This window comes from Sebastes umbrosus, chromosome 5 (genome assembly GCF_015220745.1).
Source record: "Sebastes umbrosus isolate fSebUmb1 chromosome 5, fSebUmb1.pri, whole genome shotgun sequence".
NCBI classification, from domain to species: domain Eukaryota; kingdom Metazoa; phylum Chordata; class Actinopteri; order Perciformes; family Sebastidae; genus Sebastes; species Sebastes umbrosus.
The window spans coordinates 488,993-504,023 of NC_051273.1; the positions used below are offsets into that span (position 1 = coordinate 488,993).

The 15,031-nt window shown below is 39.5% G+C and overlaps 1 protein-coding gene and 1 long non-coding RNA gene across 2 annotated transcripts in view; both read right to left on the minus strand.

Moving 5' to 3' along the window:
- Nucleotides 1-15,031, minus strand: part of tmem131 (transmembrane protein 131) — a 52,075-nt gene that overhangs the window by 18,783 nt on the left and 18,261 nt on the right. Inside the window, exons 5-17 of the mRNA XM_037770710.1 lie at nt 13,193-13,313; nt 6,192-6,308; nt 5,978-6,100; nt 5,252-5,332; nt 4,892-5,042; nt 4,000-4,056; nt 3,845-3,906; nt 3,644-3,752; nt 2,687-2,795; nt 2,441-2,594; nt 2,114-2,284; nt 1,752-1,862; nt 1,508-1,642 (exon numbers count right to left, since the gene is read on the minus strand). Of these exons, the coding sequence (XP_037626638.1) occupies nt 1,508-1,642; nt 1,752-1,862; nt 2,114-2,284; nt 2,441-2,594; nt 2,687-2,795; nt 3,644-3,752; nt 3,845-3,906; nt 4,000-4,056; nt 4,892-5,042; nt 5,252-5,332; nt 5,978-6,100; nt 6,192-6,308; nt 13,193-13,313 (1,501 nt within the window). The remainder of the gene's footprint in view (nt 1-1,507; nt 1,643-1,751; nt 1,863-2,113; nt 2,285-2,440; nt 2,595-2,686; nt 2,796-3,643; nt 3,753-3,844; nt 3,907-3,999; nt 4,057-4,891; nt 5,043-5,251; nt 5,333-5,977; nt 6,101-6,191; nt 6,309-13,192; nt 13,314-15,031) is intronic.
- LOC119488807 lies at nt 7,834-10,424 on the minus strand. The gene is made up of 2 exons (XR_005207035.1): nt 10,028-10,424; nt 7,834-9,812 (listed from the first exon to the last, which is right to left on the minus strand). It is a non-coding gene; the product is annotated as an uncharacterized LOC119488807 (long non-coding RNA).

Below are 15,031 nucleotides of genomic sequence, written 5' to 3' on the forward strand. Positions count from 1 at the left end.
TCGTGGAGACAAAGATATGTGTTAGTTCTTCTTTTTAAATGCAAACAACTCGAACTGATGGTGCTGCAGATTCTCAACAAGAGGAATCTGTAAAGTAGCTTTAAAACAAGACTGAGTCCAAACCCAGTTTACATCTGGACCGTGTTCGGTCAGTCTGTGGCTAAATAGTTCCACTAATAGTCAGTGATCGTGTCTGTAATGTTAAACCAGCGCTACACATCCACCAGGTCCGGCGAGGACAATAGAGGACGTGTCCTATCGTTGAAAGCACCTGATTGGTCCCTGGTTTTCAAACAGGAAACAACATGGCGTCCTGCTCGTTAACTTTCTGTTATTCCGTTTAAACGATCCGCCAAAATCTACCTTTAAGAGAGAAACAGGCGCTGATGTCCCCGCTGAACCTGGTTTCATGTTAGAACTACATCGTCTAGTTTCACAGCTCGATCATAGTTTAGTGCGGACGTGTCACGCTGGACCTGCTTTACTAAAGCCCGGTTCAGACGCCACGATGTCAGCCCGATTACAGCCCGACGCGGCCGTCGTAGGGGATCGATTACAGCCCGACGCGGCCGTCGTAGGGGATCGATTACAGCCCGACGTGGCCGTCGTAGGGGATCAGGAACGATAAATGAGCATTGTGTGCGAAAATCGATCCTCTTATCTGGTGTAGTGTGTCATAGTACATGACAACCAACGCCACGTCTGGGACGCCCCACGACACCCCGAGGAAAAGTCTAGCCTGTCAGAATTCTTAGTCTCGACGCGCCTAGTGTGACATCTCCAACGATGTGTTCCTTTGAGTTGACCAATCAGGTGCTCTCTCCAGCGCACAGTCAGGTCACTTGGTAATAAACGAACAAGGAGAAGAGGAGGAGGGATGGCGAGTTTGCTGCCGTCAGGTGGGACAACCAAACTGACTGAAGTATGGACAGCCCGTCCCGTCCTCTCTGTGTCACCCAGGAGCGCATCCACAACACCAGACCGCCAGCATCACACACAACGCTTCTGTCGTCATGATCGACAGTTGCTTCAACCGACGTCTGAACTCGCGCGTGATCGTGGAATACGACGTGCCGTGATTGGTCGTGGTCATACGTGTAGTCTTGCCGGTCACCCGACCGAGACACTGCAAGAGTTTATGGCGCTGTGATGGTTAGATCTGACATGGTGACCATCGTCAAACACTAAAATATCCTGGAGTCTGATCCCGGCGTTAGGAAACCAATGGAAAGCGTTGAGATGCCCTCCGTCATCGGTGAGTGGAACCGCTGACACGCCTCCTCCTTTAAAACGTAAACAAAGGACTGTTCCCGCCTTTTTATTTTGAAAGAGCAACGGCCAATGAGGAAACTCCAACACCCGGCCGACCAATCGTGTAACTTCATCACTCAGTCAGCGACAAAGTTTTACGTCTGTCGGGCTGCTGGCGTTCTGCTACCCAGACAAAAAAAATGGCATTCGTCATAAATCCTAAAGCAGCTCAGTGACGACGCCGCGGAGCTCTTACTGTTTTGTGATGCGAGGCCGAGGTGTTCTGCAGCTCTCGCAGGCGATTCAGGGCCACTGATGCGTTTCCTTTCTCCGTCTTCAGCAGCTCCATGGACAGACTGTCTCCCGTCACCAGCCACGACTTGATCTCCAGCTGGAGGTGAACAGGAAATACAATCACACAGCAAGTTAACTTCTTCCCATTATATTTTAGTATCTAGAAAACGTGATATACTGTAGTAATAAATGCAGCGTGACCTCACCTCTATGGGGTTACTGTTCACCACCACGAACGTGATGCTGCTGGTGTCGGTCGCACTGCGAACACCAAAGTCCAGGATGTTCTCCTTCAGACTGGGAGGCAGGACCATCGGCTGTTCACAGCAACACAAACATTATTAACACACACATCATCACATCGACTCTCAACAGTCATCTGGTCACAATTTAGATAAAGGGCGGGTCCATTTATGTATTTTATTTAATGTTTTTATATCATCCTGTATCTTCCCAGTGGTGTTCCAGATGTATTCATATCTCAAAGTATGTTTTAACATCAGGGTTTATTTCACAACAATGCACATTATCCCTCATATGAAGAGGATTTGTTTTCATAGTAACTGACCTCTAAGAAGCCGGTGTAGGCCCGGACAGGCAGGTGAAACTTGGATGCGTTGGTGATGAGCAGGATGTTGCTGTCTATGTGGATGGAGGGTCGGACCGGCCGGAAGAGGAGGGAGAAGATGTAACGGGACTCGTGTGGCGGGATGAGGATCGGGGCACTGAAGTTCTGCACCTAAAAACACAGAAAGAGAGAAAGTGTGACGTCACATTGACTCTCTGTACATACATATATACATATATATATACATATATACACATATATATACATATATACACACATATATATATATAAACCACATCCTCATATCAGAGTGACTCTTCCTCTCACATTAAACATGGTTTTGGCCTCATCGGGCAGCGACACGTTGTGTATCCGGATGGCGAAGCTGAAGGCATTTGTGAGGAAGATGGGTCTGTCCACCGGGTCGACGGGGCTGTCCCGGATGTGGAACAGTGTCGCCGTGTGGTCGAAGCCCAGGTAGCTGCCAGAACAGACAGAAACGTCTTTACAACACTCTCCTATATAATATATAAACCCCCCTCCCCCCTCCTCTCTATCAACGAAATAACTCACCCATCTAACACTTCTGCCTGGTAAGGGATTTCAAGCTTGGAGTAGCTCTTTTCTTTCGCTTTAACCGTTATCTTACCAGAGAACTGATACGGTCTTCTCGCTTTTGAGGCTGCAACGGAAGAAAAGAGAGAGATGGAAACAGCAGATAAGTGAAGTGCTAAAGGCCTCACAAGAGGAAGTTGTGCAACACTTTGAACCAAAAAAAAGCGTCAGAGTTAGAACATGATGTAAAACTCTCAGAACATCAAGATCATTACTAATAATAAAGAGTCAATAATGCTTCACAGGACGCACACGAGGAGACGATACTGACTTCTGATTCTTTTATGTTCCCCACGTATACCAATAAAACCTAAAATAGAGTTAGCATTGAATGATTCTGAAGAAGGAAGTTGATGTAAACTTCTAGTGAAGATGATTCTTGTCTGTCAGACTTAAAAGGAGGAAACTGACATCACGCAGACTTCACACTTTAGAGCTGGCCTGCCGGAGTAGCAGAGAGGAAACGGTGCATCAAACTGCACTCTTTTAAAGTGACTATGAAGAAATGCACTTTTTTAAATCTTTAAGACGTACGTGTCAAACTCAAGAGGCCGCGGGCCAGCTCCGCCCCAAAGAGCTTTTACTTTTATTTATTTATTAAATGTCCCAAACAACCGCTGAGACGTCATATTCACACTTATATTATATTATATATTATTATTATATTATCATATTCAGACTTATGAGAAACAAACTTCATTTGTCTTTTACATCAGGACGTATTTTGTTTTCAACAAACAGTTGAATAAACACCTCCGGGTAGGGAACGAGTCCTTCACCCCAAGTCACCTCAAGTAGTCTCGTAACATTCCCACTTTTTTTTCTCTTAAAATGATTAAGACTTTATTTTTGTAATATTACGAAATAAATTATATAAAACAAATATTACCAGATAAAAAGAAAAACACGACTTACCGTCAAAACTAATACTTGCTACTCTGGTGTATCTGCTCTCTCCAGCTTTCAGCGTGACCGCTTTGAAATCTACTGTGACGGCTTCATTCGATGGCGTCGTACGTACACTCTGAGAAAGGGTAAAAACATAAAGAACAATGAATACATGAAGGTTAAGATATAAGTTTAATGTATTTAAAAAGGCCTCCTGAGGACACCTACCGTAATTGGAACATCTTTTGTTCCTGAATTTAAAAGGTGTAGATTCAGCAGTTTGGGGCGATCTGTCGTCGTGAGAGAGAGAAGAGAGGAATGAGTAAAGAAGCCCAGAGAAAGATGACTCTGCAGGATGGAGCTTGTCCTCTAGGACTCCGTACCTTGTGACCGCAGCGTACCAAAGTCGAGCATCTCTGTGGAGGAGTAAATACCAGGAGCTGCAAAGAGAGTAAACAGAAAGATGTTTACCTGACAGACAAAAGGACACCAAGTATTACAAACAGGGCCGTCAATCCATTAGGATAGTTAATCACAATTAATCGATCATTTTTTATCTGTTCAGAATTTACCTTAAAGGGAGATTTATGACCAAAATTTAGCCTAGGTTTGGAGCGTTATTTAACCTCCTTCATGACAAGCTAGTATGACATGGTTGGTACCGATGGACTCATCAGGTTTCATACGATAACAGTATCTTCACCCGAGCTCTAAAACTGCTTTTTTTTTTGCATTCTACGACGAATGTCCAACAAAACAAGCGATCAGTTCTTCTGCAGCGTTTAGGCAACAAAACTACTTAGTTAGGTTTAGGAAGAGATGGTGGTTTAGGGTTAAAATAACTACTGAAGTGGCGTTTAAAAGTTACGTGACCAATAAATCAACACTGACTTCATACGGGACAAGAACAGCGGTCTCACGAGAAGGCGTTTAAAAGCACGACATTTAAGCCCAACCATGATGTTCTTCCTAAGCTTAACTAAGTGGTTTTGTTGCCTTAACCTAACTGTGGATCTTACCGTAGTTTGTGGCATACAAATGACAAGGGAAAAGGCTAGGAGACAGCTGTTCTTGTCCCGTATGAAACCAGAAGTCAGTGTTAATTTATTGGTCACGTAACTTTTAAACTCCACTTCAGTAGTTATTTTAATCCTAAACCATCATCTCTTCCTAAACCTAACCAAGTAGTTTTGTTGCCTAAACACTGTCGGTGCGCCCTGGTTACAATAAATGTTCTGTAGGTAATAAACATTGAGAAAGGTTTTGGTAGCACACCTGATGTGACCTCCACCTCTACGGGGAGGATGATGAACTGGTCTTCGTTGGGAGCGTTGGTTTTGATTCTGATGAAAGCCGTGTGGTTGTCGACGTCTCTCGACGAGAAGCTGGCTCTCATCACCCCCTTCGTCTCGAACGGAGGAATCTCCTGAAGGGAGAAGGTCGGCATGGGTGACACCGACTACGTCTACGTGCACACTAATATTACACTAATACTCCCAATATGATACGGGTCACGGAAGCAGCATATTCGGTTTGGATATTCTGAGTCAGTGACTATTATTATTGTTCATTTTCAGATCAACGTAAGACTTGACAAAAACTCTGGAACAGAAACCATTGAGACGTGAAACATACCCATAATTTTCCAGTGCCTCCTTGTTGACCTGTAGGAAGCTCTAGATGAAGATCACCACCACTGGAGTACATCTCAACAACCTGGAGGAAGACATGGAGAAGGATTAGGGATGCACCGATACCGATACCAGTATCGGCTCCGATACTGTGCTCATGTGCACGCGCAAAACGGCTCCGATACAACGGAACCGATACCACTTTACGGTGGTGCGCCCGACCCCGCTCGGCCGGGATCCCGCCTCAGCCGGCGTGCAACGGCCCTCACTTTCACTGCGCCACATGGTTTTGTTTGCACCCTCTGACTCCTGCCTGCATTAGACTCCTTGGTCCGTGTTTCAAGAAGGGTCGGATGGGTCGCTGACATCTGGGGGCACGACGCGGTTGGGGCGCACTGAGAACAGTCCGCCCTGGGAGCAGGGGGCCCCGTCCCTCACCGGCGGGGAGAGAGGACGCAGCGACCCCTTTGTCCACGGTGAGGAGAGGTCCGGACGCGTCGCACCGCCTCGTATGCGGGACTCACACAAAAATTGGGAATCACAGCAACTACAAGAGGTCCTTCAGCAAACAGGCATAATAAATGAGCACAGAAAATCTCCTGCTGATGGGTCCAGTAGTACGAGAGATCAGCCGTGGATGGACAGACAGATACACGAGCAAACGCATGATCTCCCTATAGCCTGCAAAGTGCAAATTGAACCATTAGAGACTGTAGTTCCTCTCCATTACCTGCAGTGGTTCACTGAAGGGGTTGTGGATGTTTATTAGCGGTGAGAAGCTGCTGTTTACGGGGACTCGAGCCCCGATGAAGGGCCTCAGTCTGTAGGGGTTCGGGATGCCGACCCCAAAAACCTTCAGGACGAGAGATGGAGAAAGAAAAATCAGTCACATTTCTCCTGCCTCTAGCTATTATTCTAATTATAAAAGTTTATTCTGGTGTTACCTGGTATGTAAACACTCCGTGATGCGATGTATTAATAAATAAAGTGTTTTCTACATTCCCAACTACTCGAGCGAGAAACACGACATCAAATGATGTGTTCCCTCCGGGTGGAATTATCTGGAGAAAGAACACAATATACACGATGATATTTAGTACAACACAATATACACGATGATATTTAGTACAACACAATATACACAATGATATTTAGTACAACACAATATACACGATGATATTTAGTACAACACAATATACACAATGATATTTAGTACAACACAATATACACGATGATATTTAGTACAACACAATATACACAATGATATTTAGTACAACACAATATACACGATGATATTTAGTACAACACAATATACACAATGATATTTAGTACAACACAATATACACGATGATATTTAGTACAACACAATATACACGATGATATTTAGTACAACATAATATACATGATGATGTTTAGTACAACAGAATATACTGTACATGATGATGAACAGGTCATCAAACACTAACAGCCAGAGCAGAAGACAGCGTCTCAGGGTTATTCAGAGTTATTCTGGTGTACTGAGTTAATAACCTGAGAGATCTCAACACCTGACCTCAAAGATCCGCTGCTATGAAGACATGACAGCTACGCTCTAACTTTAGCGTTTTGGTGGTGACTGTGGTGGTGACGCTGTGACGCTGTGACTGTTCACTGAGGTTTTCACTCAGATTCCTCTCAATCTTCTGAATCTTTTCCTCCAGAGTTCATTTAGTTAAAGAAACTCTGACTACATATGTTCGTCAACAACCTTTTTCTCCACGACTAAGACGAGACGATGACGAGACGATGAGACGATGACAAGACGATGACGAGACGCCACCGACGTTATTAAACATTCAATGTGACGATATCAACATGCAATGTTGTTGATGAAAAAAGACGAAACTATGTTTTATAATTATGTATATGTACATTTTACATTAAATCTTTTTTTTACATTATAAACCGGTGTGTGGGTTTGTTTTTTCATTATTTTATTTTATTTTTATTTTTGTGTTGTGCCGATGTGCCATCTGGGGTGGGGGAAAGGATTATATTTATGTATATACATATATTTATTTATTTATGATTTTATGTATTTTTTTACAATATATATATCTATATATATATATTGTATATTGTATGTATTCATTTATGTTTGGGGTTGTCGTACCCCTGTGCATTCTGGGGTGGAGGAAGGGAGGGTATATTTTTACATTTAAACATTTTTAAATAAGCGCCCATTTGTCGGGCAGATATACAGTACGTACATAATAAACGTGGATAAAAAAGAAAAGTTAACGAAACTCTGACTTAATATGTTGGTAAACGACCTTTTTCTCCACGACTGAGACGAGATGCCACCGACGTTATTAAACACTAAATGTGACGATATCAACATGCAATATTGTTGATGAAAAAAGACGACACTATGTTTTATATTTATGTATTTATTTTTTTATATTATTTATTTATATTATTCTTTTCTTTTTTACATTATATACCAGTATGTATGTGTGTGTGTTTCATTATTTTATTTTTGTTTGTCGTACCCAACATGCAATATTGTTGATGAAAAAAGACAACACTAGGTTTTATATTTATGTATTTATTTATTTATATTATTCTTTTCTTTTTTACATTATATACCGGTATGTATGTGTGTGTGTTTCATTATTTTATTTTTATTTTTGTTTGTCGTACCCAATATGCAATATTGTTGATGAAAAAGACAACACTATGTTTTATATTTATGTACATACAGGGAATGAAATTAGCACCTACCACCTGCCAAATAACAGGTTTTCCTTATATTAAGAAATATTATTTTTAAAAAGCAACTGTAAAGCCTAAATATAAATATAGATATATATGGATTAAAGGTTACATGATATATTCCAAAATTCTACGGTCTGGTACCGCTGACTCAGTGTTTACAATTTTAAAGCGTTCTACGTAGATTTCAGAAGTGGCAGGTGAGGAAAAAGGTTAATTTCAGACCCTGTGTACATATATTCTTTATATTCTGTATAATTTTTTTAACGGTGTCTGTATGTTCATATACTGTATATATTTATTTATTATTAATTAATTTTGTTGCTGCTCTGGTTTCTGGTCTTCCTTTTACTAAATAACAGCGTCTTGTGAGCCTGTTTGGGCATATTAGTTCTGCATGATACAATAATAATAATAATAATAATATCTACAGAAACAGCTGAAAAAATAATATCTTGTTGAGGTTTTACACTAACGTAACAGAACAGAAGCTTTATTCATTTATTAAGTTTTGAGTCAGGAAACTTCTTCAAACAGGAAACTATATATAAAACCGTGCTACTTTCATACGACAGCCAAAGGGCATGAGTTGGTTTCAGAAGTGTACATATATCCTGTTTTTATATACACTTAAAACAATCTACTTCTCTAAAATACTCCATGAACCTCTGCTGTACTGTTAAAGTACTAACCCTGCTTCAGACTGTCTAGTTTCCTGTTTAGACATAATCTCGTATTTGCATCTTTACTACGAAGAGCTCAAGCTTCTTTTGAGGAGAACATTAACTGGAACTAAAATAACAGATTAAATAATGTGTAATTTTAGTTACAGTTAAAGTCTCATCTTAACTCAATATTTTAAGTACCTTCATTAGTTGTAAATAAGAACGTACTGTGCAGTGTACACTTTAAAAGTACTAGTACATATTGACACAGCTAATAAACACCAACAGTCACTTGGTAAGTTGTGATGCAAAACACGTTGGATCATGTGACCACAGCAGAGATCTCTCTCTATATATAGAGAAGAGTCCTAGTGTATGAAGAGGCAGTCCAACACAAAGCAAAAATAACACTTCATAAGTAGAAATAAACACAAGATATTTAATAAATCAAAGGGGATGGGTCCAAAATAAAGCCTTGACATATTCACATAAGGATTTTTTATGATGGTGAATTCAGGGTTCCAACTTTCTGACATTTTTTCTGACTTTTTTTTCTGACATTTTTTCAGATCTTTTTTTCGGACATTTTTTTAGATCTTTTTTTTTCGGTTATTTTTTTAGATCTTTTTTTCGGACATTTATTCAGATCTATTTTTTAGATCTTTTTTTCAGACATTTTTCAGATCTGTTTTTTTTTTTTTACTTCGTCGTGTTTTTACCCCTATACAATTCCAGCAATGTTTTTCTTCTGCTGCCTCTTCTTAAGATTCACTTTTACATTATGCCTTTTTCTTAACTGACGGTGCTCTGTTGTAACTATATATAAGATTTTATTTTGTATGTATATGATTTTATCTTGTTTAGATCTTAAGTTCTGGATGTTAATTACTTTTATCATGCTTTTATTGTAAAGCACTTTGTAACCTTGTTTTGAAAGGTGCTATATAAATAAAGTTATTATTATTATTATTATTATTACATCATCAGCTCCAGAAAAAAACAATGTGTCCCGATCAGGCAAGTAAGTGTGCTAGATTTAATAGCCTGACGTGGCATTTTACTCGCCCCGGGCTATCCTCATTGTCGAGCGCTGACATCATCTCTCTGCTAGAAAGAATCTGAGTCGTCTGCAGAAAACTCTCTGTACTGCAAACAACCTGTAAACCTGTTCTTAACGTCGGAGGGAACTAATCAGCGGCACGCACAGATAAAAAAACAAATGTGTTTCAGCGTTAAGCCGTCATTAGCGTGATCACTCAAGCAGCAAAGCCAGTTCATAACAATCAGGTGAGGCACAGACGCCAATCAGGAAACAGACGACATGATTACATAATATAAATTCATCTGTGAATGGAATGCACCGCCAGGACACCGCCTCTCACCACAACCATTACAAACAACCAGCAATACAATTACAAAATATCTAGAAAGCCCAAGACCGGAAAAATATGACAAGAGCTACACCATGGAGACTCAACCATAAAACATTAATGAGAAACATTTTCTATTGAGGGAAGACGCCAGTAAATTAAATCTGTGCAATACAACCTCATGAATGCTCAGTGACTCGTGGACTAAAACTGCCAAAGAGCACAGAAAATCAAAGATATCTGTATTAGGGATGCTAACTTCGAAACATTTTCTTAACGAATAACCGACCCTCGTTAACCGATTATTAACCGTTAACCGACGAGATTTGTGCCTCGTGCTGCGTTCACTGTCTCCAGTTCACCGTCCGGGAGCGTTAACCTAGCAGCTACGATGCTGCGTTCACTGTCTCCAGTTCACCGTCCGGGAGCGTTAACCTAGCAGCTACGATGCTGCGTGTGGTGTCGCGGACATGCAGCCACTTTCCCAGTAAAAGTCTCCACCGCACATTTAGTTTGGTTTAGCAGGTTGTCAGCTGTGTGTCTGCCCGTAGTAACTTTAGCGAGTGTCCAACAAACAGTGTGTGTGTTTGTGCTACGTTAGCAGCTCTAGCATCACCGGAAGCTTCGTGCTCGCCGCCACACATACAGTCTGTTAGCGCGACGTAACTTTAACGAGTGTCCGTGTGTGTGTGTTGGCGGTGAGTGTGAGGTTGTTGCTGTGAACGTAGGTGTAGCAGTGTGTGTTCAGTTTATTTGTCGGTGAATAAATGCTACCAAACTAAAACTCCTCCGCTCCGCTCAAGCGAACTGGAGAGACCGGAGCCGACTGACCGGTGATTTGTTTCTTCTGTTCAAGATTTGGAGACGTGCGCTTGTAGATTAGATTAGACCATGGTGCAGCTGAATGTAGGAATATGTATTTGATTTGTCTCTTTTATTTTATTTTATTTTATTTTTTGCATTTTATTTGAATTCTAGGATTTTGTAGATATTATTTTTTAAATGTATTAATTTATGTTTTTTTATATATTTATTTTTTGCATATAGGAGTTTGATTTGTGGACCAAAATGTGACAATGTTCATATAAAAAAAAAAATCATTCTACCGTTCTATTAACGTTGGCAATGATTCATAGAAATGTGGTGGAATCTAGAGGAAAGTTCACCAATGATGTTAATTACCAAACCTTCCTCTCTAACTTAACTAATGATGTTCGTATCTGAAATGAAGGATCTCCCTGGAGGTGTGATTGTATCTTCCCTGATGTAGAGAAGCCTTTATATACACACACACACACATATATATCTCATGACAGAGGACCGGAGGCCTCAGGTTGTTCTCTGAAATCCTTCCAACTGAACGTCTTTGTAAACTCTGAAGTTGTTTCACACCGTTGATGTGCACATTAACGCCCTACAGACTAACAGACCAAACTATTACCACTGAAACACCTCATGCACATGCTGTATCTTCCTCTTTACGACCTGCGTTATATAATCAATGAAACTACAACGTGTCCTTACGCCACTTAAACATGCAGCGAATGTGCTTAAAGCCACAGAACAGGTCCGTCCTGAACAGGGAGTCTCCAAACGCAGTGCAGAAAACACCAAGATAATATAGATCAAAAAACAAATCAGTCAAGTTCTTTATCCGTATGCATGCTCTGATTATGCTATTTTGTCTTTTAAAAGGTAGAATGTGTCCCTTTTCTGCATTAAAATGTCTAAAAACGACAAGACCTACAAGTCAACAACGTTTAAACCAGAGAAATACGTCATTTTATTTAAGGTAGCGGTGCGATTCATTTGGTCGCATGTCACTGGCGTCATCATCACTTTTTAGATCTTGGTGGTTTTTAACTTTATATTTGAACCAGATGAAGAAGATGAAGGATTTTAATCGTCTGGATCTGGAGTTATCAGAGAAACAAGCTGAGCAAACGTTAGCGGCGGCGGCTCGGCTCGGCTCGCAGCGTCTCCAGGATGTCCTGCGTCCGCCAAACAGCGTCGTAGAAACACTGATTTTCAACGTGAAGCTGCTTCGTTCAGTGTTTGTTGTTTTGGAGAGGAGGAGACCTCTGTGGTAAAAACCTCCTGAACCATGAACACTGAAGGAATCCTAACAATGAAGACAACAACTCCCATGATCCCACGCTGCTTCACCACCTCGCCAAACTCTGTCTTATGTTATCTTTGCATTGAACTTCCGGAGGTGGGAATGTGTCGTTATGTGTTGATTGACACATGCTGCTTGGGATCATTTTGCACCGGCATTTTAGTAAATACCTGATCAGTTTCACGATATAACGCAAAGAGTGAAGGGTATATATGTACTGCCATTTTTTAAGTATTGCGATTCAACAAGTATGGCGATTCGATATTGCAATTTTGAAGTTGAATCATAGACTTCTAGAGATTTTTACTTTGGAAAATCTCTAAATGAATGCATAATAATGTTTGATTTTCAGCATGTATGTAGTCAGAGATGTCCTGAAGTCAAATATATCAGGAATTATTCATTACATTTATTATCCAGCAACCCAAAAAATCAAAGAATAAAAGACGTTTCCCTCACAGATTAGTGGGATTTTCTTTTTAATTTATAAGGGACATGTAATGTTTTATACTGAATATAATCCAATCCATCTGATTTATAGTTATTTCCATCCTTCCCAGTCTCGTTTACTGTGAGTTTTGGAGCGTCTCTTTAAACACGGTTATTCATCTCATCGCTGTGGTCACATGTTCTAATGATGACACATGTGATTTGCATCCGCTGAGTATAGTCAGAGTTTCTATGCTGATGCTGTTTAAAGAAGCTTCCAGACTCCTCCAGTCTACTGGAGTTAAACTAAATCAGACATCACCTGAGAGACCGGAGGAGGAGGAGGAAACATTGTTTTACCGGATTATTCTCTTGTTTACAATATTGAAGCCAAGTTATTTATTAATGTTTCATAATGCTCCATGAAGTGTGAACATCTAATTATATAATGAGAACGACACTCAGCCATGTGACTTCACATCAAGGCAGCTGGGTATTTTTATAATAACAGGATAATCTGCATGTCACAGTTCTTAGTAGACAAGTGTGAGCTGTGCTGTGACAACCGGACTCATGACACAGAGAAATCAACGTTAACAGTAACTTACCCTATTCTGGAAAAAGGATGCGTGGAAATGTGCCGTTGTTGCTGATATTGATATCAAACTAATTTCTTCTGAGCTAGGATTATGTAAATAAACTTTCTCCATTTTTGGCATTCCAACGGGCCTGGGAACAAAGAAGAAAACAACAACGTATTAAAAGAAATACAAATGTAGAATAACACATGGATGGAACATATGAACAGAATAATAAAGTCACAATGACATCAACAAATTGACACAACCTGATATAGATTTAAACAGAAGATGAATGACTTCAAAACGTGAAGAGTCAACAAGTTTGGTGAATAATTTAACTATAAAAATAAACCAAAGTTTTTTTTAAAGACAATAAGAAGAAACAGGAAACAGGTTTGTGTCATATTAATTCTTTTTGAGAGTTTTTCAAAGTAAGATGACCCTCCCTGTGCAGCCACTCAACAAGATCAAATTAATTAATTATATATATATAATTAATTAATTAATTATATATAATTTATTTATTAATTATATAATTATTTATTTATTTATTAATTATATATAATTAATATATATATATGTATTTATTATATAATAATTAATTAAATATATATATATATATTTAGTAATTATATAATGATGTATTAATGTATTAATTATATAATAATTTATTAATTTATTAATTATATAATAATTTATTAATTATATACATAATTAATATATATATATTTATTAATTATATAATAATTTATTTATTTATTGTAAAGAGCAAACAAGTGGATGTTAGAAACCCATCCATTTGTAAACTGCATGCTGCCCACATTACTGCCAATCAACATGCAAAGCATGTCCTAAACTCTTTGATTTACAACCATCCAGGCAGCCGGTGGTTTCTTTCATTTCAATATGAAAATCAACTCGCAGGGAACTTGAAACTCGGGGAGATTTTATGATTCTCTCTGCTCAGGGATGCAAAATCATGCAATGACGAAGTTATACTTTGGCTCGAGGATAAAAGTTCACTGTGAGGGATGACCAGTCGGCAGATTGAACCTCAGAAATCACTTTAAATGGTCCTTTAAACTAAGTGGATAAAGAGGCGTGTTTGGATATAAACGTGTGCATCATCTTAACATCTTTAAATGAATAAACATCTTCAGTTGAGTCTGGATCTACGTGCTGATGTATTCAGACCTTCCTCTCCGGTGTATTAGAAACGGGGTGGAGAGATTCTCAAGGTCTCATTTTCACGCCCTCCAAACATTCACAGCTGATAAGTGGATTGTTTATTGAGGAAGTCGGACAGCTGGTTTCTCACTGTGAGTCGGTCTCTGAGAGCTACTGAAGTAATTACTCTCTGCAGCAGGGATGTCACAAGAACCGGTACTTTTGGTACCAACTAGGGCTGGAAACTATATATACACCGGTTTAATGCCAGCCATTTCATGTTATTCATTTATAAAGCTCTGCTGGTGAAGCTTCCAAAATACCTCACATTGTTTCAGGTACTCTGCACCTTTAAATGAAATGACCTGCAAACTGTCCTCAAACTACAGTCTTGCATTCCACTTAGATATTTTAAAACTTTATTATCTGATCTTATCTGACGTCTCAATGACACTGCCTGATTAAATAAAAAATAAATAGGGCTGTCCATCAATACAAATATTTAATCGTGATTAATCTCAAATTAATCGCACATTTTTTATCTATTCTAAATGAACCTTAAAGGGAGATTTGTCAAGTATTTAATCCTCTTATCAACATGGGAGTGGACTAATATGCTGCTTTATGTAAATGTCTGTATATATTTATTATTGTAAATCAATGAACAACACAAAACAATGTCAGATATTGATCCAGAAA